The 24,622-nt window shown below is 42.0% G+C and overlaps 1 protein-coding gene across 1 annotated transcript in view; it reads left to right on the top strand.

Moving 5' to 3' along the window:
- STX8 (syntaxin 8) overlaps positions 1-24,622 on the top strand; it is a 107,090-nt gene that overhangs the window by 52,899 nt on the left and 29,569 nt on the right. Inside the window, exon 7 of the mRNA XM_062591673.1 lies at positions 14,375-14,476. Within this exon, the coding sequence (XP_062447657.1) occupies positions 14,375-14,476 (102 nt within the window). The remainder of the gene's footprint in view (positions 1-14,374; positions 14,477-24,622) is intronic.

The following is a 24,622-nucleotide window of genomic DNA, read 5'->3' as shown; positions in this document are numbered from 1 at the left end:
TATGTTTCTCCAGTAGCTTTGAGAAATATTATGAGATAGAGATGGCAGTGCTTTGCATTATTACTTAATTAAAACTAGGGTTGTAAAGTACAGAGCATGTTGGGTTTTTTAATTTGGAGTCTGTAATAACCCAATTGATGGCCTCTTCTGATGAGATTTAGGAAGCCTCTGTAGACCAGAGAGATTGCAAGTTGACAAGACATATTTTGTACATTCAGTTGATGTTTATTCTTGTCAGAGATTTGTGCCTTTTTACCATGTTACAGAACAGCAGATGATTAGTATAAGTATGCTAAGAATAGGCTTAACAGATGGCCAGAAATTATGTATGTTTTTTCTAATTTTTAGTTCTTTTTCTAGTATCAATACATTTTTTTAATCTCAAAAGTGAGATGCCATAGATTGAATAATTTTAATGACTTTATGAATACATGAACATATAACTGGGAGGCTTTTTTTCCCCCTATATGTGTTCATGTTCTTTCGGGGGTGGTGGGAGAGGGAAGGACGCAGTAGTTTGGCTAGAGAAAATATTGTTTGATATATAAACTCTTGCTGTGGCTGCAGTAAGGTAGTGTACTGACTTGTTCTCATACATTTGAGAGTGATCAAACAGTAAGCTTCTGCAAACAGTTGCAAAAAGTACAATGAGCACTAGTAATCTCTTCAGTTTGATAAACCATGTATTTATGTAGCTTGATAAAGCGGAGGCTTAAGGTTTCCTTCCTGCACTGGAGTTTGTCACCCTGGAATTTAGAACTCATGCATCGAGATCAAAAAAGTATTTAGCCACGGTCTTCTGAAGAGTCTTATAGACATGTTATTTAGCAGCACTAAACTCTAGGCTTTGTGCAGCTTTTGACAATTAATCACTTCTGGTCTTTCCAACAAATGGACTCTGTAAAAAGGAGAAAATTGTATAGGAGCAGAGCAGCTGTATATGGGCTCCCTCTGTATAACAGTCTTTCCCTGCTCTGCAGAAATCCACGGGCACAGAGCCACGCTAAACAGTAAGTGTTCAGCCACATCTGCAGAAAATCCTTGGGAGGGCATGTGGAAAGTTGGCACAACTTTTGGTGGAAGGAAGTGGGAAGAAAGAAAATCATTAGCTAAGGCTAACCGGGATTCAAAGACTTGAGGTCGTCTTATCTGTGGAAGTTCTTCTTCCACTCTTTTTGTTGTTTTAACCACTTTTCTGACTAATCTGAGCATTTTCCATGGCTGCAAACTTGGAAGGGAGCATTTTTGAGCTATCTATTCAAGAAATATTTTTCTTCGCTATTAGTCTGCTTCAAGCTTCTATGAAAGTGGTTGAAAAGGTAGCATGCAAATAATTTCGGAAGTATCAGAAGAATACTTTCACTGCAGCTGATCTGATTTCTGGTGTTCCTTAGCACTGAAGATGTTAGATGATGTGCATCTCTTGCTAATTTAGTCAATTTAGCATTTTCTCCAGTAGAGCTTGATGAAGTATGTCAGCTGGAAATTAGTCCCAGGTGCCTGGGTTGACCTTAGCTTTATCAGCTGCCTTCAATACTGTGACCATGAAGCACTTGCAAGTTTTCTAGTTCCTCACATGATTGATAGACCAATTCTAAAGTGGCTTTCCTCCTTGTTTGTGATCCAAGAGGGTAATGCCATGCAGCTGTCCGCAGCAAGATGCTCTTCTGGTGAATAATGTGATGATCTGTTGGCTTATTACCAACCCAAATGACTATTAAAAGGGCAGTTGTGTTTTGCAGACTTCACAGCTGGATAATCTGTGGTTCTCTGTTTCCCTCTTTTCTAAATGTCTTGAGCAGGATTGTGTAAGTCTTCTAATGCTCAGGAGAGCCCGAGTTACTTTAAAAGAGTTTTAACTCTTGAGGTCTATAGCAGAGCAGACTGGCAATACATGCTGGCTAGGAGAAACAAGCTCAGCAGTTAGCAGAGGGTGTTGGCTGTTTTGCGTGTGTGCCTGGTTTTGGTGAATTGCTGTCTCTTCCTAGGTGCTAAGGGACAGATTGGTGAAGAAAATAGTTCCACCTGGCCCAACGATCTTCTCTGGTGTATTCACAGCATGCTGTTACTATTTGATCTTTTTGATCGCTTCAGTATTGGAGTACTGAAGTACATCTTCCTTAGGGTTATATATTTAGATTATTTGAAAAATTATGTGAAACCTTAGTCCCATCTGAGGATATCAAAAGCCCTCCCATGAGTAGGGTCGGGGCCAGGATTTTATTAATGCATTTTAGAAACTAAATTTTGCATCTGCTGCTGCATGATCTCGGGTTTCTGCAGAGATCATTAATGAAGAGTCTACCCGTTTGGAGGAGGAATCCGGGTTTAGAGCGGCCTGCCTATGGGAAGAATGTTCCTCAAATCTGTGAAGTGCAGATGTCTCACTGCAGGCCTCTGTACCTGGCCAAAGCAGAGGACAGTGTTTTCTGGTCGGACTTACAGAAGTGCTGTTACAGGTGACTGGATGCAGCTGTGACTTCTCTCCCTCCTTATCTCCTTGTGTAAGACAGCAGAATGCATTGACGTTGACTGGTAAGTGCTGAGAAGGAAAGATGACCTGATCACAAATGTCTCTGCATTGCAGCAGCATATAATAAACATTTTTACAAACCCTCTACCCACCACGCTTTTGAAAGGTGAGGGTTCATTGCTGGGGATGAGCTCCACAGTACTCTCTCTGTCACCTGGTGTGACTGTACCCTTCGTGCTGAGAAACCCTCTGGCATGTGACATGCTGGTTGGTGTGTGTAGGCCACCTGCATGTGACAATGTCCAGCTCATACAATGAATGAAACTGGAAGGAAGGGGATGCACTACTTAAACCTGAATCACCAAAGTCAGTGTCACATCAGCACACTGAATGGTATTCCCTCCTTGCTCCTTAAATTGCAGTCTGTATAATATATTTTTGGTGTTTCTAGCTATGTAGAACACTGCTGGTCATTTTTTCCAGTCTTCCCTAATCTGCTTCTAAACCAAGTATACTTAGTCTCCAGTTGTTTAAGAATTCTCATTTGTAGGAACCATGGCAGCAATGAAGTGTTTCACTAACTTTTAAGCCTTTTTAATGTGAAAAATGTGGGACATTCTAGTTGGTTGGAAATAGCGTTATGGTTAACACTTCAGAGATGTTTCAGTCCTGCTTTTTGGATTGGATTTTCTTTAATTTGGGTAGGAATAATTTTATACATCCTGCACAGCCTGTTAGACATCTCAGGAATTCCAGGATTTGAATGGTCTTCTGCTTGCATATGATTTAAAGCTTTTGAAGTGCTTCTCAATCTGGAAAATCTACTTCTCTACTTGAAAACGGTCACATCGTGATGGGATAATTCTGTTTATCTTAACTCACGGCAAAGCCTAACAGTTTGATAATTTTCTCCTGGGAACAAAAGGGCATCAGCCATTTATAACCGTTGGCTTAAATCGCGTTAGAGCTAGGGCTGTCCTCCAGGCAGGTCTTGAGAAATGAGTTTCTTTCCAAGGTGCTTGGGAAACTTCTGCAGTAACTCCCAAGTGACTGGGCCTTTGTCCTCGAGGAAGAGGGCTGCCTCAAAGGGTTATCCATCAGCGTGCTGCTAACATCATTCACAGCTAGAGTTAATCAAAGAGAAGCTCGCGGCTCCGTCTTGCTGGCCAGCCGAGGGGTCGTTTCGCTTGTGATGTATTGTTCGGCTGACTGATGGCGTGCAATTCTCCGGCAGATTTATGGGGAGTACCTCGTGTGAGTAAACTCGCAGCGAGCAACCCGCTAGCTTTAAAGCGAGACCTTCCCTGGGTGCGTTAGAGTTGCTTTCTCGAGCCCAGCGAGGCTGTGAAATGGATTTGAATCCAATCTCTCTAATGGAGGAAAGGTGTATGTCTAGGCTGAGATGGCTCTGACCCAAGTGAATTAGATACTTCGTCCCACTGCGTTTTTTTTTCTTTTTTTCCCCCCAGTGGGACTAAGGTCTGGTATCTGCAAAGACTACATTTATTAAAGCTGCCATGTGTAGATTTTCTCGAATTACTTCCTTACTACAACAGGTCCACAATTTAAGAAGTGTGGAAATAGTAATTGTCTAGTAGATCTTAAAGTGACAACAGCTGTGCTGAGTATAACTTAAATGATTTTTTTTCTGAAAGCTCCATGAAATGGACTGGGAACCTGAACTTGCAGTGTTTAGTAGCCGAGTGGTGGTTTAATGAGGAATGGGTATACCTTCTAGCTTAATGCAATTATGGCCACGGATGTGTGCTTGTAATTAAAGGTATTGATATCTATGGAGAAGTACTGCAAGAGTGTACAGTGTGCGGGCTTGGGAAAAGAATGGCACTACCTAAAGAGAGCAGAGGTAAATATTATGAAGAACTTCTAAATGCAGTATTTAAAAAATGATGTGTTGGTTTGGGATAAAGGGCAAACAAATGTGAAATCTGAATTAGCTTCTATTGTTTCATTTTCTGCTGCAAGATTACAGAAAACAAACCTGTCATCATAGGAAAGATGTTTTGATTGGCAGCCCTTTGTAATACGCACATCAGTAGGTTTCCAGTATTTTACTGCTTTGGGCTTTCCTAGAGAGATGCAGAATTTATTACTGTTGTTTTATCTACTAACAGTATTTCCTTGCTTTCTTCTCAAAGTCAAGTAAGTGGAAAATCAATTTAATGATGTATTCACAAAACCCTAACTTGAAGATCTTGCTGGTCTTTTCGATCATTTGGTCTAAAAGTCTTTATCTTTTGTATAGTTAGAGCACTGAGCCTTCTGATTTGAGTAAAAATAAGATACTTACAAATATAATGGGCCAGATCATGCTGCGGGTTGTGTTTTGGTTTGGTTTTTATTTTCTTGTTTTTTGCAACCATATTGAACAGAGTTCAATGGATATGTAGTAGTGCTTCCTTCAGTGAATGCTGTAAATTTGAGTCAACCATTTATAATTCTCACAATATTTTTTCCACATATTAATATCCATTTTATAACTGGTTAACTATGCTGATCTGTTTAAACATGGCAAATAAAAAGGAAGGATAATGTGTTGGGAGTAAGGAGGAGGAACAAATGATCTGTCTTTACATTCAGATACTTCTAGCGAAGGAGACTGTCTGTTATCTCCTTCCAGATAACTGGAAAAGGATACTCCAAATACTATATCATGTAAATACAGTTATTGCCTGCCTTATATCACTAAGAGTTCTCAACACATCTGGATTGAAAGTAGTTCCAGTAACATTAAAGCATACTATTTTGGTTGGCACACTGATGCTGTGGTATATGCCAATTAGTAATGGCTCTTGGAAACAGGCTGCTTTAAAACTCTCCCTGAACTATTCCCCGGAGAAATTATTCAATTAAGTACAACTAAAATTAATGTCCATGGGTTTTGTTCGAACAAAAAAAAAAAAATAAGCAGCTGGAGAAGGCAAAACTTCTCAGAGTGTGCTTTTAAAATAACAACTCTAGTTAATAACTGTGTTTCCTGGAATCGATACTGCTGTTTGTTTTCTTTAGTGTTACTCTTCAGTTCTGAATAATCTGATGAACATTTCTACAGCTTATGGCCTTGGACAGTTCTTTGTCACCACGATGTATTTACAGATGACCATCTGCTGCCTTTGGACCCAATTTGAAGAGGCTGAAATGTTCCGTTTTGCTTGGGGGTTTAGCGAAGTTAAACTTGGGTATAGTCTTAAATATTTTGGTTGGGATGAGTGAACCTCTACTTTCCTGTATTGTTCAGTGCCGTTTGAAGGGGGATGTCTGGTGGAAATGGTGGTTTTGGATGTATTCTGTTAGCCTTTACAGCAAGGTTTTTCTATAGCAGAACGTATAGTTTTTCTCTTGCTTCAACAAGGAAAAGTAAGTTGTTGTCCTTAAAGATGCTGAGGATTTGGTGATTTGATGGGAAAGGATTATGCCAAAAGTATTCACCGGTCCTTGGCCTTTTGAGCTGGGTGCTTGGGCTGCCCTTTATTCCCCAAAGGACGGAGGTCATAAGGCTCTGGAAGTTTATTCTTCAAAGTTTATTCTTTGTGCATTTTTGCTACCCATCAGAAACCTAAGGAATCTGGAGCTTCTACAGAAGTTGTTCCTCTGCAAGGAACCCTCAGTATAAAGCTGGCATGGCCTGTGTTGTCTTCATTGCTGTCAGAAGTCCACTCTATATGCTGGGAGATGAAGGGCCTTCTACTCTGATGCCTAATGCATCAACCTGAGTGTAGATAGCAGGTCATGCTGCAGGTTGGGCTGTTGATCAGCTGTGCAGGGAAGAAATGTTGTCCTTTGCTGCCTGCCCTCCTGAACACACACAAAGTCAGTAAGCTCCTGCCCTGATCTGCAACCCAGCTGAAAGTTGTTGACAAGCAGGCAGAGCCACTCTCCTTCTTCAGCAAAGCTGTCCTCTACTGGTGGGGTGGCAGGGAAGGGAGAACACATTTTGGGGTCACCAGATCACAGCAGAGTTGGAGGGGAATTAATGGAGCTGACATCTCTTACTACCTCCCTGTAGCCCTGAGACTGTTTCCTGTGCCTTATACATCACAAAACACATTCCTGGTAGGAGGCCAGAAGAGCTCCTCTAAACTTGACTCCGAGTGAGTCAAGAGGAGCTGAAGAGCAATACAAGCAAAACAGAATTCAAAGAGGAACAAGTTGGTTTACTTCCTTGGAAAAGTTAGTATTTTGTTTTTTAAAACATTTATGAAGTTCTGCCAAAGAAGAGATGAAATGTCATCAGTTGAGTTCAGAAGATGAGGGGAGGAATCTTGGTCCTACTTGAAATGCAAAACTTGTCGCAGTGGGGAATGATGTTGTCCCAGTGTATTGAACAACATGGAGTTTGGATGAGTGTAAACACTAATGTGATTTTGAATATTAAGATGTGGCGTTAAACTGGGAGAAGTCTGTGACTCTGCTAAACCGTTGCATGTAGCAAGTAGAATTGCACATTTGAGAGAGAGCCAAAACTGGGCACAGTTAGGGGAGATGCAGAGAAATTAAAATCTTTTGCCCTGCCTTTATGTTAACTCTATTTTCTCTTTTCACTCTGCCTTGACATTGCAGCTGGCACATCGTGCTAAGGTTCTTTAGGTTTCTGATGTACTTACATTAGCTGCAATCTTCACTTCATACCACTGGCATTTTGAACAATGCTTGCTTTCTTATTAGCATGTAATTATAGGGTTTGGATGTATAGAGGTTGGCATTCAATATATGATTCATTTCTTTGGTATCTAGCTCTTCTCCTGAGGCACCAGAGACCTGAAGGAGGCTGGGAAAGCCTGCTTGGCCTCTCCAGTAAATTCCAGCCTTATTGTAATTTTTTTACATAGCATAAAATATTACAGATTTTATTTCTCTATATGTTTTTCTTAAGGCTGATTGCAGTGTTCCGTGACTTAGAGTGGGATATGCTGTGGAGATGCATTACTCGCTGGTAAATACCATTGAGTGATCTGTAAACTTAAATCCACAATAGTTTAAAAAAAAAAAAAAAAAAAAAAAAGAGCTAAGCTTTTGGAAAGAAATGGTTGGTCAGTGTGCTGTTCTGCTAAACTGAGACCAGAAATTGCACTTATTGCTCTTTGCCTGTGCTGTATTTCGTGTGGCCATTTCCACTTGGCTTTTTTTTTTTTTTTTCCTTTAAATCTCCACAGGCTGAATGAGTATGACTCAAAAGATGGAGTTGCCAAAACCAGATGAGGCTTTTTACGTGTTTTAAATAAAACAGAAAATCAATTAGCGCGTGGTCAGGTACGAGAGCAGAGCTGTGGCTGCGCGAGGGCCTGGTTTACTTCACAGGGACGGAGGTTCGTCCTTCCTACGCGAGGGGAGAGGCGGCAGGGGAAGTTCACGGCGATCCAGCGCTTGGGTTCGTGGCCCCGGCGGCGCTTGCTGGGTGTCATGCCAGACCCTGCCTGGCCGAGGACCGCGGTGACAGGTTTCCAGGAGTTACAAGGGCACCGTGGTGTGTAATACAAAGCAGATGGGTAACGAGAGCGGCAGCAGCAGTCCCGAGCTGCCGAATAGGATCGCCGCCGCCTCGTCCACGTGGAGCGTTTCACGTGGTGACTTGTAATCTCATAAGTTACACCTTTTTGATTAAAAAGCGCAGCGTTCAAGCCTTCTGGCCTAATTTATTGCTGTTTAGTCCCTACAGAGCAAGATGCAATATTAATTTGGTGTTCCTAATATGATCTCGTGATCCAGCAGCTCTGTCGTCTTCAACGTTGTCGCGTGGTGTTAGAGTGGAGCAGATCTGGCTGGCGAGAGCAGGGGAGGGTTGGGGACTGCTGAGCACCTTTGGCAGCGAGGTCGGAAGGGGAGGAGAAATGGAGTGGCCGAGTGGGCTGGAAGTGGGATTTACACTCTCTGGAAACTTTTGGACTTCTTGATTTATTGCCAAAACAGAGAATTTCAGTTGCAGAAAGAAACGCAGTTATTTGCTTCAAGCTGATCAAAATGTTGCATTTCAACCTTAAAGGCCATCACGCAGGAAGCAAAACCACTGAAGATCCAGGCATGAATAACACTCTGAGATTTAGTGTTTTTATCATCTGTCAAATAATTTTCCAGTTGTTTCTTTGGAAAACTTCGACCAGCTGTAGAAAGACTTGATGGCTGAGTTGACAGGGAAGATGGAACTGCCAGAAACGTCAGACTTCAAACCCATATGAAGGTTCATTAGAAATGTCAGCGTAGCTGGGACTCTGGCAGAGGCAGATGCTCGTCAAGATGTAGGATCTGTTGCCTTTGCGTTGTGCTGTACTTGTTTGACAGGTCTACAGGTAAATGGAGTGTCTAAAGCTTCAGGCTGTTGGAGGAGGAATAGAGGGAAACAAAAGGATCCTATTGGACATGGTGGAGGGCTCTAACACCTGGTTTGGGTTCAGCTCAGGGTTTGTTTTTCGCATCCCGTGTGAGCCCTCAATGCCAGGGACCAGATGTAGTATGATGTATTTCCATTTCCCTGAGAGATGGCTTATGGCTGTAATGTGTGAGATTCCCGTCTCACGGGAGGCTCTGAAATTATCCATGCCGTGGCTGGAGAGAAGCAGAACCAGCTTTTTAGAGAAGGCATCAGTGTTTTTATGAATCAAAACACCATGTTTCTGATTTTCATTGCAGCAGCAAGGTCTTCAAAGAAAAAAGAGCATGAGCTTTTTTTCTGAAAAACTTCTAGAATTATTTACAGCTATTTTTCTGTCCAATTTTTTTCATCATCTATCTTCTGCTGGTGTTCTTTGTAGTTTGCTTTAGATTTCCAACCATTGTCAGATGTGATTATATATATTAAAGTGTATATATATAATATTAAATATATATATATATACACACACACATATATGCGTGCACACACACATATACAGATGTGATTAAAATATATATTTTTTTATTTTCATTTTTCCACTATGGTAGTCAGTTTTAGCCTGGTCCTTCTGAAAAACCACACATGTACATAGATGAACCTCAGAGTCCAGTAGCAGTAAAAAACAATGCTAGTGTGTGTTATGCTGCAAATATTTAATTCAGAGCTATTATAGAGATTGTCTTTCTCTGCCATTCACGTACCATTTAGGATCCTTAAACCCAGCGTGATTCAAAAAAAAAAAAAAAAAAAAAAAAAAAAAAAAAAAACAACCCACAAACTGCTTAAGATACCATGTTCAGGCCAGTTGCTTCATCTTTTCATTTTCTGTTTCCATTCCAATAAACCTTTGGAAAGGGGTGTTCCACACTTAGGTGCTCACATCGATGAATAGTCTTGAAGACTTCATATTGATCCTTGATGCTGTACAAGTTGACTGCAGGCATTAATAGTGCCTTGAACTCATTATAATCAATGAAGCAATTCAACAAGCAATTTTGTAAAATTCTTTAGGTTTGTCTGCAGTTGGGAGCCTTAAATGTCTGGCTGCGATAGCTGATGCAATGTGGAATTCAGATCTGATTAAGCGATGTTTTACTTGTTTTTATGGGCTAAGAAAATGTTCTAAGTTTAATGAAAGTATTAAATGAGACCAAAATGTCTTAAATGTGCTTGGTATTTGTTTTCTAAAACAAACAAACAAAACCAGAATGGGCTTTTCCTAAGTTTGCTCACACTTTCTCCAGGAAAGACTTTTTCTTTTCTGGGAGTAGTAGATGGAATTAACTTTGAAATTGGCCAGGTTTTTCCATATTTACGCTAAAGGTGCTGTTTCCTGTTTTTCCCACTTTTTCTGTGGGACTGCTTCTGCCACCTCTTCTGATCTGGGCCCCTGTAGCAGCTTGGCTGTCTTGCACTGTTAAAAAACACAAGTTGCTTAAGATCAAAAACCGCTGCTGTGGTTGTTTTCTAACAAAAAGTCAAATGTTTCAGAGCACACCAGCCTACTTGGGCTTTTTGTCTATTTTTTTGTTTGTTTGTTTTGCTTTGCTTTTTTTGTGCTGTCAATGGCTTACTTTGCTATTTCCTCATTGTGGAGTTTCTTTACTTACAAATCCCATGCGTGGAATTTGTCCTCCGTTGTATCTGCCCGGCTGATCAGTGTGACCACGGCAGACGAATGTGCATGCCTGGGACGAGCTTGGTGAGCGAGGCTGTGACACCAGTTTTCACGTCCTCACTGATCTGGAAGATGCTATCTGGTGTCATCTCTAACAGTTGATCAGCCTTCAAACATCTACTTCTAGCTGCGCTTAAATTACTCCAACACTTTAGCATTAGGTTTATGCTGTAGATTTTCACTTCTGCTCCAAGATTCGGCTCCACTGAAAGAAGATCTTGACTAAATTTGAGTTAACGGTTTAAATGTGGTTTGCAGCGCAGTGTTACAGAAATGTCCTTTGGAAGGTCATTGGCAGTCTTTCAGTACTCAGCCTGCTTTTCCAACCTCCTTCCTCGCAAAAGAGGAAACCTCACTCCTTTGGCTTTCTCTCTCTCTCTCTCTCTCTCTTTTTCTTTTTTTTTTTTGGGGGGAGGGGGGAGTCTATTTTTTAGCTTGCTTCCTACATTATCAGGTAAATGGGAGCTAATAGAAAACTGTTCAACCCAAATGTAAATGCCAGCTTGAGCTGCAAAAGGGGGCTGTAGGTGGGTTATCCCTCAGAAGAAGTGATATTCAGTAGCTACGGCAAGACTTTCAGTGCTCTTGCTGCTTGCTTAGCTGTGGAGCTTCTCCGTCTGCCTTAAAAAAACTTAACTAGGTTTCAGCTCAGCCTTATCAAGTATGTGTTTCAGTTGTATTTCCTTTTGCTCTGTAGTGGGGAGAAGTTCAAGAATTTACATGAAGGTCAAGAGCTCTTTTGAGCCTGAGTATCGCCACAGCAGTGTGGGTGGATGTGTTTCCATGCAGGGTGTTGATGGGTTTGAAAGCCTGGTAGAAGTCAAGGTGGTACCACTTGCTTTTAGCATGCTTTCCTGGGCTGTTCCCTTTCCATCTGTATTTCACAGCTCTCTGCCTGGCTCCCGATTTCCCTGGTGATGGTGGTAACTCCCTGCATTTCCTCCCTGCTGCAGCCTCAGCATGGCTGCGCAAGGGAAGACCTTGTTCCACGCTCCCAGCATGAATTCACCACTGCTTCTCCTGGGTCTTGCCTGTTTGTTACCTCAAAGGACGGTTCCTTGTTCAGTGGTGGCCCCTGGGTTTAGCGAAGTGGTCTGCTCCCCTGAAAACTCATGATACCAAGAAAAGCAAAGCGATTGAAAAATGTTTCTCTGAAGCTGTACAGTCCAGTTCTCTGGTTCAGAAGTGGCTCCTGCTGATTACTTGGACGCTGGAATGGCTTGTGCAGGTGGCTCAGAAAGGAGAGGCTCTAGACATAATCCCAAGTGTAACGCCTCGAGCTTTGAAATGATGACAGAAAATATTCCTGGTTGCATTTGTTCTCATTTAGCTACAGCCTGTTCACCAGGATGTTTTTCAAGGAGGGGTCTGGTCAGTGTTGGCAAAGGAAAGTCTTATTTCCCAAGCGTGCTTATCACTCTGTCCTTGACAACGATGGGAACTTTCGGCACTTTATTTTTTTCATTTAGAGGCAAACATGAGAAAGCCTGCCGTTACAGGCAGCATTGTACTAATTTTCCTGTGTGCTGAATCACACAAGACAGATAAAGTTTCCCCCAAACGTTGTTGCCTTTGCAGATGTTGAACTTGGGAAAGTTGGGTGGGAGGAGGAAGAGAATTAATAGCTGAACTATGAACTGAACAAATTGTGCAGTTCAAATCCGGTACCTGCCATCACTTGGGAAAATGTGTTTTTTGTATAAGGTAAGCAGTAAAATCTTGAGTGTTGCAAACAGCTTCACAAATAGGGAGAGTTTGTGTCTGGAGCAGGGACATATTAGTTTGGTGATTTCTTAGTCACAGGAGCTGGTTTGGATTTATAGAATAAAGCTGAGGATGCACCTTCAGAGGAGCTGTTAGTGTTTGCCTTCTGGCCTCCCTTCGTGTGAGTACTGAAACGACCTAGGCTGGTGGGACGTGACTCAGTGGCTACTGTTTTGAGTGATGTATTTTTTCAAAGTACAAGATTTTTAGGTAATGGTAACCATGTTATTTAGGGATTCACTGGAGATGATGGGGTGCTGGTGGGGCAGACTTAAAAAGCATACATTGGAAGATGCTTAATTCTCTTCACTCTTCATGAGAAGAAAACCTCCTTGCTACTACGTATGCCTTAAAAAATTTCCTCTGTGTCTTCAAAACATCAAATTTTTGTGATCCACGTGTAGGGTGAGATAGGTTTTATCTCTCTATCTAAAGCAGTGCTTGTTATTTAGTGAGATTTGGCAGCAAAAGTGCCATGTATAACAAACAACTTTAGCTGCAGGAAGGTGTGTTGTGGAGGAAAGCATTCCCTTGCGAGCACTGGTATAAATTTTGAGGAGCTGTAAGCACTGATGTCGCAATGTAGGCACTGCATCCCCCTTGCTTCCTTTGGAGGCACAGGACTTCCTTCTAGTATCGCGGAGAGGTTTTGGAAGTACGGGGAACGCTGTCTTTAGTGTCAGCACCTTGCTGCTTATAAAGGAATTGGGGAAATCTCTGGTTTGAAGGAACACAGTCAAAATAGTAAAGGCTGATCCCTAAAGGCCCTGTATTACCGTTGGGACTTCTGTTTAATCGTCAGCTAGCATGTACACAGGGTTATGATGCGTAAAAATAAACAGAATAATCGTGCTAATTCTTGCAGTGTATCGTGCTAATTTTATGCACTTCAGCTTTTGACAGAAGTCGGTTAAAGTTTGAGGTTTCAGCGTGCTGTAGCTGAGCAATGCAGAGCTGGGAACTGCTTGTGTCCGAATGCAGAACTCGGCACAGGCCAGCTGGCATGGGAGTTGTCCCGGACCTGGTCTGAGAAGAGAGATTTATTAAGACACTGATCAATAGCGGAGAAAGTGCAAGAAGTGTAACCAGAGGGCAACCGTTCTGATTCTTACCTGCAGAGTAAAAAGCAACTGAGACGAGGCTTAATCGTACGCCCGGGGACAAGCACCGTCCGCATATTTCAACAAAACTTAAGCGTAGTAATTGGTGAGAAGGAATCTTGATGCCTGAATGAGGCTTTTAATTTTAAGTATTAAAAAAACCCAACCCATCAACTGCCTCAATTTAAGCCTTTTACCTGATTTGATTTCCATGGCAAAGATAAATTCATCAAGTGCGTGAGATTGAGGGTGGGTTGGCTTGAAACTTCCCTTTCCCCTCTATTAAAAATAGATCTAGGAGAAATTTTGCTCACTTCCCTTTTCCCTACGGGTGAGCTTGGCTGCAGGCAGAGCTGCCATTTGTATGTCACGGTAATTGAAACAATGTGAGATTTTCACTATATCCTCCACGATCGTTTGATTGGGACTGCAGTGGGTGCTTTCGAAGTATTTACAGTGATTTTGAATTTGTTTTAATGACTATGTAACAGCCTATGACTATAAAAGTGGCTATATAAAAACTCTGCATGTTGAGATGCTTTGTTCCAGGAACTGAAATTTGAGATTGTTCTATAGCATGCACATTAATTCTTTTACTAATTAACACTTATACTAGTGTTTTGTGGTTTCCATTGCCCTATACTTCTGTTCTGTGGTTACCTAGGCTGATGCTGCTGTTTCAGGCTATATCCTTTCCGCCCCCCCAACCCTGCTCCTCTCTGCTCTTCCAGTGGAGGACTGCACTGAAGCCAGGGTTGAAGGCAATAAGACCTTTTCTCTTGTGTTGTGGCTCCCAGGACTTAGACCTTTCAGTGCATGTGCTTTTTCTCAGTGCTGTGGAACGCTGGACTGTGGTACTGGAAGACACAAAGGTGCAGCTGGTTTCCATTTTGGAGCCTCCAGGAGAAGCGTGGTTGGTGAGCAGTGATGCTAAGAGGCTTGCAGATTAATGCTGTGTTTCTCTCTTTTCCCAGAGATCATTGATGACCTCACTAACCTGGTTGAAAACACGGATGACAAGCTTCGCAATCAAACACGGCACGTGAAGATGGTGGACAAAAAATCGACCTCCTGTGGTAGGAGACGGCTTGAGAACAAGTCCTGTACTGTTATTAAGTGACTAGAAACAATTGCTCAGAGGCTGTGTATGCTGCTTCCCCCTGAAGAAAACCTTCTTTAAAAGGGGGGAAGAGGGAAAGCATTCTGCAAACTTGCATGTGATTTTAGCGGATGTTGCAGGTTTGATTTACCACACTTGCTATTTGTCGATATAGTTAACTTATTTAAACTATTTTCTGTAGTATTACACAATATTCTGATTGGAAATTATAGAACTACATGAAATCAGTGCGGTACATGTTAATTAGGTTTACAAAGCCTCATTAGATACCAGTTCTCAAAAAATGCTCGCAATGGGGAGCAATCCCATGAGGACATTTGTAGTGGTTTCCTGCAGGAAGGTGTTCTCAGCCAAATGGTATTCAGAGCCTGCAAGACATGAGATCCTTGCTGGTGATGCTTGAAGTTACATGCAGGCTAGTAAAATTAAGCTAGACTCTCTTTTTATATAGTCAAAGACAAGGTTGTACCTCTCGAGTTAATGAATGTGTGTGTTGTATAGGGTGGCGAGCTGGGGATTTTGATAGCAGAGACTTGGGAGGATAATGTGGGTCATGGTGGAAAATGTCTTTATCTTGGAGGCAAGTGAGTGTTGTCCACCAGCAGTCACTCCTTAATATTAATTTGGAGGTGGTCTTAGTGAGACTCTCCTGGAAACAGTATGTCCAGTTGTAGTGTCCATGGTTCATTTTCGACCAACCAAAGGACTCAAAATATTGCAAGAGGGATTTCTGCTCTTTTTAAAATGGCCTTACAGTGAGAAGTCAAAGGACTTTTGTTTTATGCAGCTTAGTAAGGAGCAAGTTGAGAGTTGACTTGGTCATGTTTCTGGGTGAAGAAAAGGCTTCTTGCGTGTGAGGAACTTTTATTCTGTAGCATAAAGATCTGATGGCTGTTAGCTAAAGCTACCAAATGAACTTGGACTAGCTGTGAGACACTTTCTTTTGAGCAGCGAGGATATATTTGAGGAATATAATGGATTCTCCATCCGTGATATCTTTTCGAAAGCTAAGCTCTTGATTGATACAAGTTGATGAAAATCCATGGCCTCTTCTGGAGGTTAAAGTTGACTTGTCAGAGCCATTCGTTTCTGATTTTGCACGTACCTGCTACGGATAGAATTAAAGACGTGACTGCAGAGTCCGTGACTGATTTCTCTTTCGGTTCTGCAGTGCTGAGACAAGATTTATATAATTTTAAAATAATTGCACTCAAATTATACTGCATACCACTTTCTACCTTTTGAGTCTTCCCCTCATTTCCGTAATGTTTTTTTTTTCTTTTTTTTTTCTCTGCTGAAGTGTGGGGAAGTGCTAAGTGAAATACCTTCGCAGGGCAAGCAGTGAAACCGATTTCATAAAAGACGTTGTCTGCGGTGAACAACTTGCTTGCGAGATATTCCCCCCCTCCTTTTTAGGGTCTTAATGCAAATGCAGAACCCAAACAACATTGCTAGATAACGAGCCTGTCTCTTTAACACTAAAGCCCTCGCTGGCTGGCAGGGACATGGCGAGGAGGAGGAGGATGTGAGAGGCGAAGGCTGGGAGGACCCAGGACAGGCTGGATTCCTTGGGGGTGACCTCTCTCACCCTTTCCACATTGAAAAACATTTTTCTTTAAGGGCTGGTGAGAAGCGCTGCTGCTTGGTGCCTTAGTCCGTCTGCTCTGATAGGTCTTCCTGTGTTTGCATAACAATTTGGACATATGTAAACACTATATTGCCTCAGATAGCTATTTTACTCTGCCTAATCATGAGTTTTTGAACAATGATGCTGGAAAACCCAGGCTTTAATGGCATTCTTCCCATCCCTTTTCCTCTCCTGTGCCTGACACTGAGAATCACTAGGATGTTAAGATCAAAAAAAATCCTCTGCACATGTGTAATTATCCCTTGAACGAATTCAAAGACCAAGAGAACTGGCACTTACTAGGTAACTTTTTGAAGTTTTTCTCTAACGTTTTGTTTAAATTGGTAAAATACTGAGCAACCCTTTGGTTTCAGCAGTGTTATTTTGGATTAAACCAGGAATAAAAAGCCCTGTCTTTGCCTCGCTCTCTCTCCACCCCTTCCTTCTTAGTCATTAAGACATTAGTTTGGAACCAGTATCTGCACTATTGCAGCATGTGGCCTTTTTTGTGATTGTGCCTCATTTAAAATCGTAATGTCTTTTTTTTTTTTTCCTCTCCGTTCTGCACCCCCCCCCTGTTTTTTTTCTGATGCATGTCCTGGAGCAGCTAGATGTGGATACAAGCAGAGCATTCTGGCGTGAATTGTGGAATAATCACCCTTTTAGAAGCAGGAATTCAACATATGAATGGGTGTGGCTTTGTTAGCAGCCAGTATAATAATAAAGTATTGCTGACGAAATCCAACTTTAATCAATATTTCAACATCTTGCTCTCATGCTAACATAATTCCAAGTGTTAGTGGTCGTTCCCAGTGAATAGCATGACTTGTGTGTGTTGCACTCCAGGTGCCTATCTGCTCGCACAGAGGCATTGCTTGGTCAGGAAACGTTAGAGGCAGCAGCGTCTGCATTTTGACTTCACTTTTAGCCATACTCAGCTAGGACAGAAATCTTCAGGTTGCTTTGGACTGTTTCATTTGCAGCTTGATTCTCCCCAGTGAAGGCTGCCCGGTTGAGAGCACGTCTCCCTTGGTGGCCCAGGGAGCCCCACAGTGATGGCAGTGGAAGCTCCCGTTGATTGCAGCGGAAGAATAGTTGAGAAACACGCGCTGTGTTATGCTTAGTGTGCTGCATTTTGTGAGTTACTGTTGAAAATCATCAGTCATCTGCAAATAAGTATTTGTATGCTACTTGGCATTGTTTTATTTCTGTTCAGTGTGTGCTGGGCATCTAGATGTTAGATGTTAGGGTATATGAATTTCTTAGAATTCAGCTTTCGCCAAAATGCCTGTGCAAATCATTAATCAAATGCTAGGCTGCCTTTGCCAAGTTTGCCACGGGAATGACTGAGTGTGCAATCCGAACTTTTCAGTTTTACCCCGGCTGTCTTGGGTTTGTTTGTGTCTGACCCTGTCCCCCCTCTCCTCCAGTTCGCATACTTTTAGGGTTTTTTGTGCAGATGAACACTCATTAGCAATTTATCACTAATATTTTCATTAGAAGCTTAACTCCCAGATTGTCCTTTCAAGAACTGCATTAAGTGTTTTTTTTTTTTTTTTTTTTTTTTTTTTTTTTAAGTAAATGAAAGTACGGTTAAAGCTGCAATGCTGGGGAGAATAAACACCTTCCTTCTCCCCAAACAAACCCTCAGACTGGAACGACTTGATTGTTTGTGGCAAATGTTTGTTTGTAGGCAGTCCCTCTTCCTTCTGCCCCCGCACATTCACACACAGGTTGTCTAAAATGGGCTTTGTTGGTCGTGAGAGCTTCTTGTTGCCTTAGGTTTTCATGTCTAAACAGGCTATGGAGATTTTAGCAATGTATGACACAGCTGTGAGAGCAAAGCAGTAGACACCACATATGTAGAGACCATTGCAACAAAATGCTTTTGAGGTTATGTATAGCGAGGGTCCCCCAGTCTAAGCAAAAGTACTCAGATGGCCTTTGGATTTAAGGGACTTTTATTCTTCTAGATAGGATATGTGACTGGACTTGAGCGCATGTCCAGGTCTCACAGAGATGTTCTTCAGGTCCTGCTAAACTATCTCATGAATTGGCCAAGTTAACAGTCTTGATGGAATCAGTGTGGTCCTATTCCTGTTCTTAGCCAAGTAACTCTTCTTGGTGGCTCTCCTGTAGCAGAGGGCCTAGCCTAAGAGAAAGGCTTGTTTCTTGGAGAAGCAGCAAATAAAATTGTGACTTTATCGTTGTGAGTGCTAAAACCAAGCAAAAAAGTCCAAGTCTGTTTCTGATCCAATGTCTCTGTTTTCTGAACAGTGGTAAGGAAGGAGATGGTGTCTTTGCAAGTTGTTAGTTCGTGTACCTTTAACCTTTAGGGAAAATGAGAAGCAACCACAATTGAATATAAATCCCTGCTGGACCCTCACCGATGTCTATGTCTCTGTGAAATAATACACAATTGCGAAGTGGTGGCTGAGCAATTTTTTTTTTTTCATTTTTCATTTTCTCCTATTCCACAAGATGGCATTGCAATCTAATCGCCTTTCTCAGGGACCCAGGTAGATCTCTCTAATGTTCACTTTTCCTTTGAGGTTTTTGAAGATGCTGAAAGCAGGACCTAGACTACCATAAAGTTAGTAGTAACTTTTTTTTTTGTTTAATACATCTTAGCAAATCACCAAGATACCTGAATCAAATGCAGAGCTTTGCCAGGCCAACCAGTTCGAGTTTTCAGGAAGTGTAGTTTGTTTTAAAACAAGGCAGTTTGGATTATATAAGGTTTCCTCTAGAAAGTAATGATTCATACAGGCTGTGGCCTTTTCCTGCCAGATTCTATGATCGCTGTGTTCTAAGTTATACTTATTTTTGCCATGGATTTAATTTGCTTTATAAATTATGGATGGCAGTTACTCAGGTTTGTTCCTCTGACGTACATTGTGTGTTTAGATGAGCAAGTCTCCATCAATTTTTTTCTCAGTGCAGTGGAGAAGTTGGTGTAATGTGACATTAAATCAACCTTTCCTGCAGTCTGATTCTCAGAAAACTTACACCAATATTCCTCCAGAGTGCTGCTCTGACAACTACATTGGTTCCGAGTGACCTGTCCGTGCTTGTACGTGATGAGTTTCCTTGGCCTGGCTAGTTGGGTATTTCTGTGTGCATGGCTTTTTTTCCCCCCACCTTCTTCAGTTTCTTCCATTTTAAGCAGTTGTGTAGAAGAGTTTCTATTGAGCTATTATCACTGAGAGAGAAGAAACTTTAGCTGTAGTTAAAATGAATCTGCTGGATAAACTGGGCCAGTCTTTGTAGGAGTACCTGCTGTCCACCACCCCTCAAATTCGGTCTTGCTGCTAGTCTTGCTGCCTGTAATCTTAATCCAATATGTAATGTCCATCGCCCCTTGTTTTGTATTTTTTGTCTGAAATATCATGAAGTGTTTTCTTCCTCTTGTACAGCTCAGTTTTGTTCTTCATGAGAACTCAAGTTAGTTGAAAACTGGGGAAGTTGAAATGTGGTGGTGGTTAGCCTGGTTTGTGGAGGAACTGATGGCTCCGCAGTCACGTTGTGCGCACGCAGCTCTGCGCTTACTTTCACCTTGCTCCACTGACTTCCAAACTCATTGGCTAATTGAAGCTGAAATTAGTTGGAGGTAGAGGTCACAAAGTTCCTGCAGGTTTACCTGGTGTCTGTGCTCATTAGAGGAGAGACCTAATTAAGCTGCCTGTTGGGGAAGAGAATACAGGGTGCACTCAACTCTCATTAGACACCAGAGAATCCTCAAAGCACATTAGCTCTGAGACGAGGAAGGAAATGTGGTTTCATTAATTATGTTAATGGAACAGCTTTTAAAAGGGTAAGTTCAGTAGTTTGCTAATCAAAGACTTTGGGTTCATTTCTTTGCTTTTACCATCTCGTTTTCCCATAACATTAACCACTTTTCCTTTCCTCTGTTAGCTCTGAGCCCCAGAGGAGCAGGTGAGGAACTCACTAGGAGACTAACTGTATAAGGGAAACAGATCACAAACTGTGCTTTCTGATTCAGAAAATACACGGAAAAAGGTCAAGCACAGTGCTGAGATCATTCCTTTCCTGGTGGCTGTGTTGGTACGCCCAGCAATCTGGTCCTCGCTCCCTCAAGTGCTGTTTGTACCCTCCATCTAGTTTGTGGACTTTAAATGCCTCCTTCTTGTACATTTGGTATTAATAGTTTAAGCAGTTGGCCTAAAATTGCTCGTGCTGAGATGTTGGAATGGATTCAACTGATCAAGGTCTCTGGACCTAAGCAGTCATAACCAGTTAAAAAAAACAAAACTGAAAAAACCCCAAAAAAACGAAAAAACCCCACAGAAATTCAGTTCCTTAAAATACCTCTTTCCAGGTGAGGAGCATTTACCGGTGGTGTAATCTCTGTATGTATTTAGCAGCATGGGACAGAAAGAGGCCTTCTGGGATGTAGAATTGCTTCAAGATGAATTTCTGCAAACAAAGTTATCCCCCCACCCTGTTACTCCTTTTGGAATTCATAAACTTACTGTCAGCCTAGATTTATCAGGGATACTTCATTTTGTCCTCATGCAGGACTTATTCTAGTATCTTGAATAATTCTTTTCCCACTTTTGTATTTTATTCCCCTGAAAGTGTGTTTCTAAGAGATCACTCAGTGTTCACTCCCAGCTTTTGGTCTTTTTTAAGGCTGAACAAGCTTCTTTATATTTTAATATCTTAAAATAATCTCTGTGTTCTCTGACAAGCCCTTTTACTTTGCACTTCTTCCTACTTTAACTTTCTTTAACATGAGCAATGAGAGTTGGCTGCAGGATTCTCGGTGTGTTCTCACAAATGGCTTGTCCGACGGCACTAACGCTTTTCCAGCTACCGGATCTTAAGGTCCAGTTTGCAGCTGCAGCGTGTTGGTGCCTCAGTTAGTGTTGTGTTCAGCTGTTTGTTTGGGCCTTTCTCATTCTTGCATGTTTTCTACCTGAGTTCATTTTCTTCCCAACTCTTAGCAAAAACTATTGTTTGTCCCAAGGATGTGGCCTCCTCTTTCACACTATTAAATTTCAAAGTTACTCAGTTTTTTTCTTGTGCATTATCCCAGCTTTCCTCTGTGCTGGTTATGCTTTCCAACTTTGTGTCATCAGCAAATTTCATCAGCACACTTACTTTTTGTGCCAAGATCATTAATAAAAATATTTAATAAGATCAGCCTCCTGACCATTCCTTAAGGAACTCCACTGGTGACCTCCATCTATTCTGATAGCTCTTTCAACACTACTTCCTCTTTCACCAGTTTCCTTGCCTTACAGTTCAGCTAATCCTCATCTTTTTCATTTAATAATTTCCCATGTGGCACTGTATCAAATGCTTTGCTGAAGTCTGCAAGGATGGGATCTATTACATTTCTTTGTCTAGAAAAACCGTTATCTTATGAGGCTAACCTGGCAGGCTTGGTTTGATATGATTTTCCCTCAGTAAACCTGCATTTTCTACCCTGTTTACTATTCAGTTTCATGTTCTAATTATTTTTTTTCCACAATGTGCTCTAGAACCGTTCATCCTGTTATAGTTGCTCAGATCCCTTTTCCCTTCCCTGGTTCAGTAATACAGATGCTGCTCTTGTCCTCTGGTCCTGCACAGGCAGCCACGGCTCACTCAGCGTGAGAGAAGGAACTACCACCTTTCTCCACTGTTACATCTGCTCTCTGGTTCTGGCATACACATCCCAGATAGGTTTTTGGAAATGTTTGATTGCAAAGGAGGCTTGGAGTTCTGCGTACATCAGATCTTCCTGCTTCGTTAACTAGTGTGTATCCCACAATGAAAGTTTACAGTGACATTAAAACTCTATAGAACTGTTGTGACCTTCTCCATCATCCCACCAAGCACTGGGTTCACTGAATCAAGCAGTGATTGCTTGCTGTAGGTATGACCGGGTCTTCTGTATCCGTATTATCTTTTCCTGCCTGCTTTTTTCTGGTTCTGGTATCATATGCTAGAGGGAGAGGAGGGGGGAGGACATGGATAGTGAAGGAAAAGGCAGTAGGCACCTACTTAATTACATTTGCATATGCAGCTGTTCAAACAGGCTGAACTTCATCAATGCTTGTTCATACCTACCAGGAGATTTAGAGCAGCTGTTGTCAACCCATGTAGCAGGATTGTACCAGTCTAGTGGTAAACTAAGCCCCTGGGCTCCCTGCTCACCCAAGCTGACCGTCACTCCGAAAGACCAAGTAATTAGTTGTATTTGAATATTTGAAAAAAGAAAATCGGAATCGTGTGAAATATCCAAGGGCGACTGCTTACAGCTTGATTTCCAAGGATATATGTTGTGGAATTAAATCATTAAGTTATATTTCTGAAAATGGTGCTGCAATTTGTACATTGCCAAAGAGGCTGAAAGTTGCCTGCGTTTTCCTTTTCTTTCACAACAATCTCGATGAGAAAATAATTACTCTACCCGATCTTCAGAGTTGAAATGCAACAATATTCTGGCCTGGGGATTTCGTGTCATGTTAAAAATAAATTGAGGGGGAAATTTCCAGGGTAACTGTTTGCATTAATTCCTATGACTTTGAAATTCTGCTGTAATGTTTGGCTCCCAAATACCCAGTGAACAGGAAAGTCGTGAAGCATCCTGTATTTTTGTAAAGCAAGCCATTTCAAGCTTTCTTTGGTCTTTTTATTGCTTGTTTATTGCTAAATCTATCCTAGCCAAAGATACTGTCCTGAGCAGAGTGGGCACATTGCTGTTGCAAAAAGAAAAATGCTCAGACAGTGAGGATCCAGCATCTGCAAGCCTGTTTCGCTGGCCCCGGGCACTTGAGAGACAGGATTGTGGGACACAACAATACTCGGAAGATGTGGTCAGTGGAGAAATTAGTTTGCTAGGGACCAAGTGGTTAGGCTGTAACCACTTGTCTCTTCAGGGCTTTGAGATACATAGAGGATGGTGATTCTATGAGAAACTGGATATATAAATGAACAAGGGCTGTGATTTCAAATCTTTCTTATTTTGCAAGCTATAATTAATATAATTAATATAATTAATGCAGTCTTGCTAAAATATTCAGGTATTTTATATCCCCATAAAGAAAAAAGTTAAGGTGAAAATGAAATATGTTTATACAGCATTCATCTTGAAGCACTCAAATAGCAGAAGTTAAGCTTCTAGCAAGTGATAATTAAGCTGTGTTGCACATCTGGGATTGGTGGGTTTGTACCCAAAAAGCATATGGGAGCCTTGCATTTGGTTATGTGAACAAGGTACTTCTACGAGAAGAATAGTTGTAGGCTAGAGAGTGTTTTTGTTCTAGCACTGTGTTTAGCGCTGCTGAAAGCGACTCAGCTTTGTTGTGTTGGGGTTGTGGGACTGGCTTGGGAAAAGCTCCACCGAGATTTTCAGAAGCATCAGCAGGAGCCAGAAAGCCAGCAGAAGTTAGGTTTCAGTTGGAAAGTAGGTGCTGCAAGAGCCATTTCGCAAGACCTGCAGCAGCTGCTGCCACCATCAGGCTCTGTACTACTGTCTGTCTGGAGGAGGATCTCACCGTCACATCTCCAGGATGAGCTGGTGAACAGATACAGATTTCACTGGGTCACTCCATGGAAGAGATTGATGCTGTAGCTGCATGAACAGTCGATCCAGCTCAGGGGAGAGCTAGAGGTTGTATATGAACCAGCGCTTTTGGTAGCAACCTTCTAATGCAGGGTTGGGTGTGATGTGATAGTGTGCCCGTTGACACCTAACTTCCTGCTATGTCTCAAGGGGAACAGTTTCTGAACTGACTTAACCTAGTAAAAGATTGTGCAGCTGTGGAAACCAACCATACCATGTCTGGCAGTGGTGGATTGGGTTGCATGTGCTGACGTGAGCTGATCTAAAAGCATGATGCCTCTAGAGAAGACCTACACCATGTGCCTTTCTGAGGAATGAGAAGTTGTGGCCAAGTTTCCTTCTCCAAACTCTCAAGCGTGAGAAGTGGGGTTTTGTGTCATGTGTTTAATAAACCAGCCCTAACCAGCTTTAAGCTTGTACATGAATGTAGTTTTTGCAGATTACAGTCCATGTCTTTGCTATCACTCTGATGCAGCTTAGAGATGTGATGGCTACTCTAGTGGACATTTAAGGTAGCTTCAGTGGGTACCTGTGGGAGCTGAGAGCCAGCTTGGGCTAAGAGTCTATTTGCCCAAGGGTTCAGGTAGGTTTTGTGTCCTTTGAACCTCATGCTGTTGGATGTCATGCAGTTATGAGGTGATGCACACAGGGCATATGTTGATGGTGTGGTAAGAGTGCTGGAGCGAGGGTTTGTACCAATTTATAAGCCTTAGTGGCAAAATTGGTGCAGAGATGTGCGGCGCCTTTTACAGTGCAACGTAACTGGCAATTTTGAGCTCCTTGAGGCCACTTGTCAGCCTGCAAAGCAGGCTGAACTCCAGCAGGAGCAAGGGGGTTTGCTGTGCACAGGTCTGCAGTTGGCCAGGTAGAATTCAGCGGTTTGATTTACAGCCTGTCTG

This window comes from Rhea pennata, chromosome 19 (assembly GCF_028389875.1).
Source record: "Rhea pennata isolate bPtePen1 chromosome 19, bPtePen1.pri, whole genome shotgun sequence".
NCBI classification, from domain to species: domain Eukaryota; kingdom Metazoa; phylum Chordata; class Aves; order Rheiformes; family Rheidae; genus Rhea; species Rhea pennata.
The sequence above is the reverse complement of the archived record's forward strand: the minus strand, read 5'-3'. Positions and strand labels throughout refer to the sequence as shown.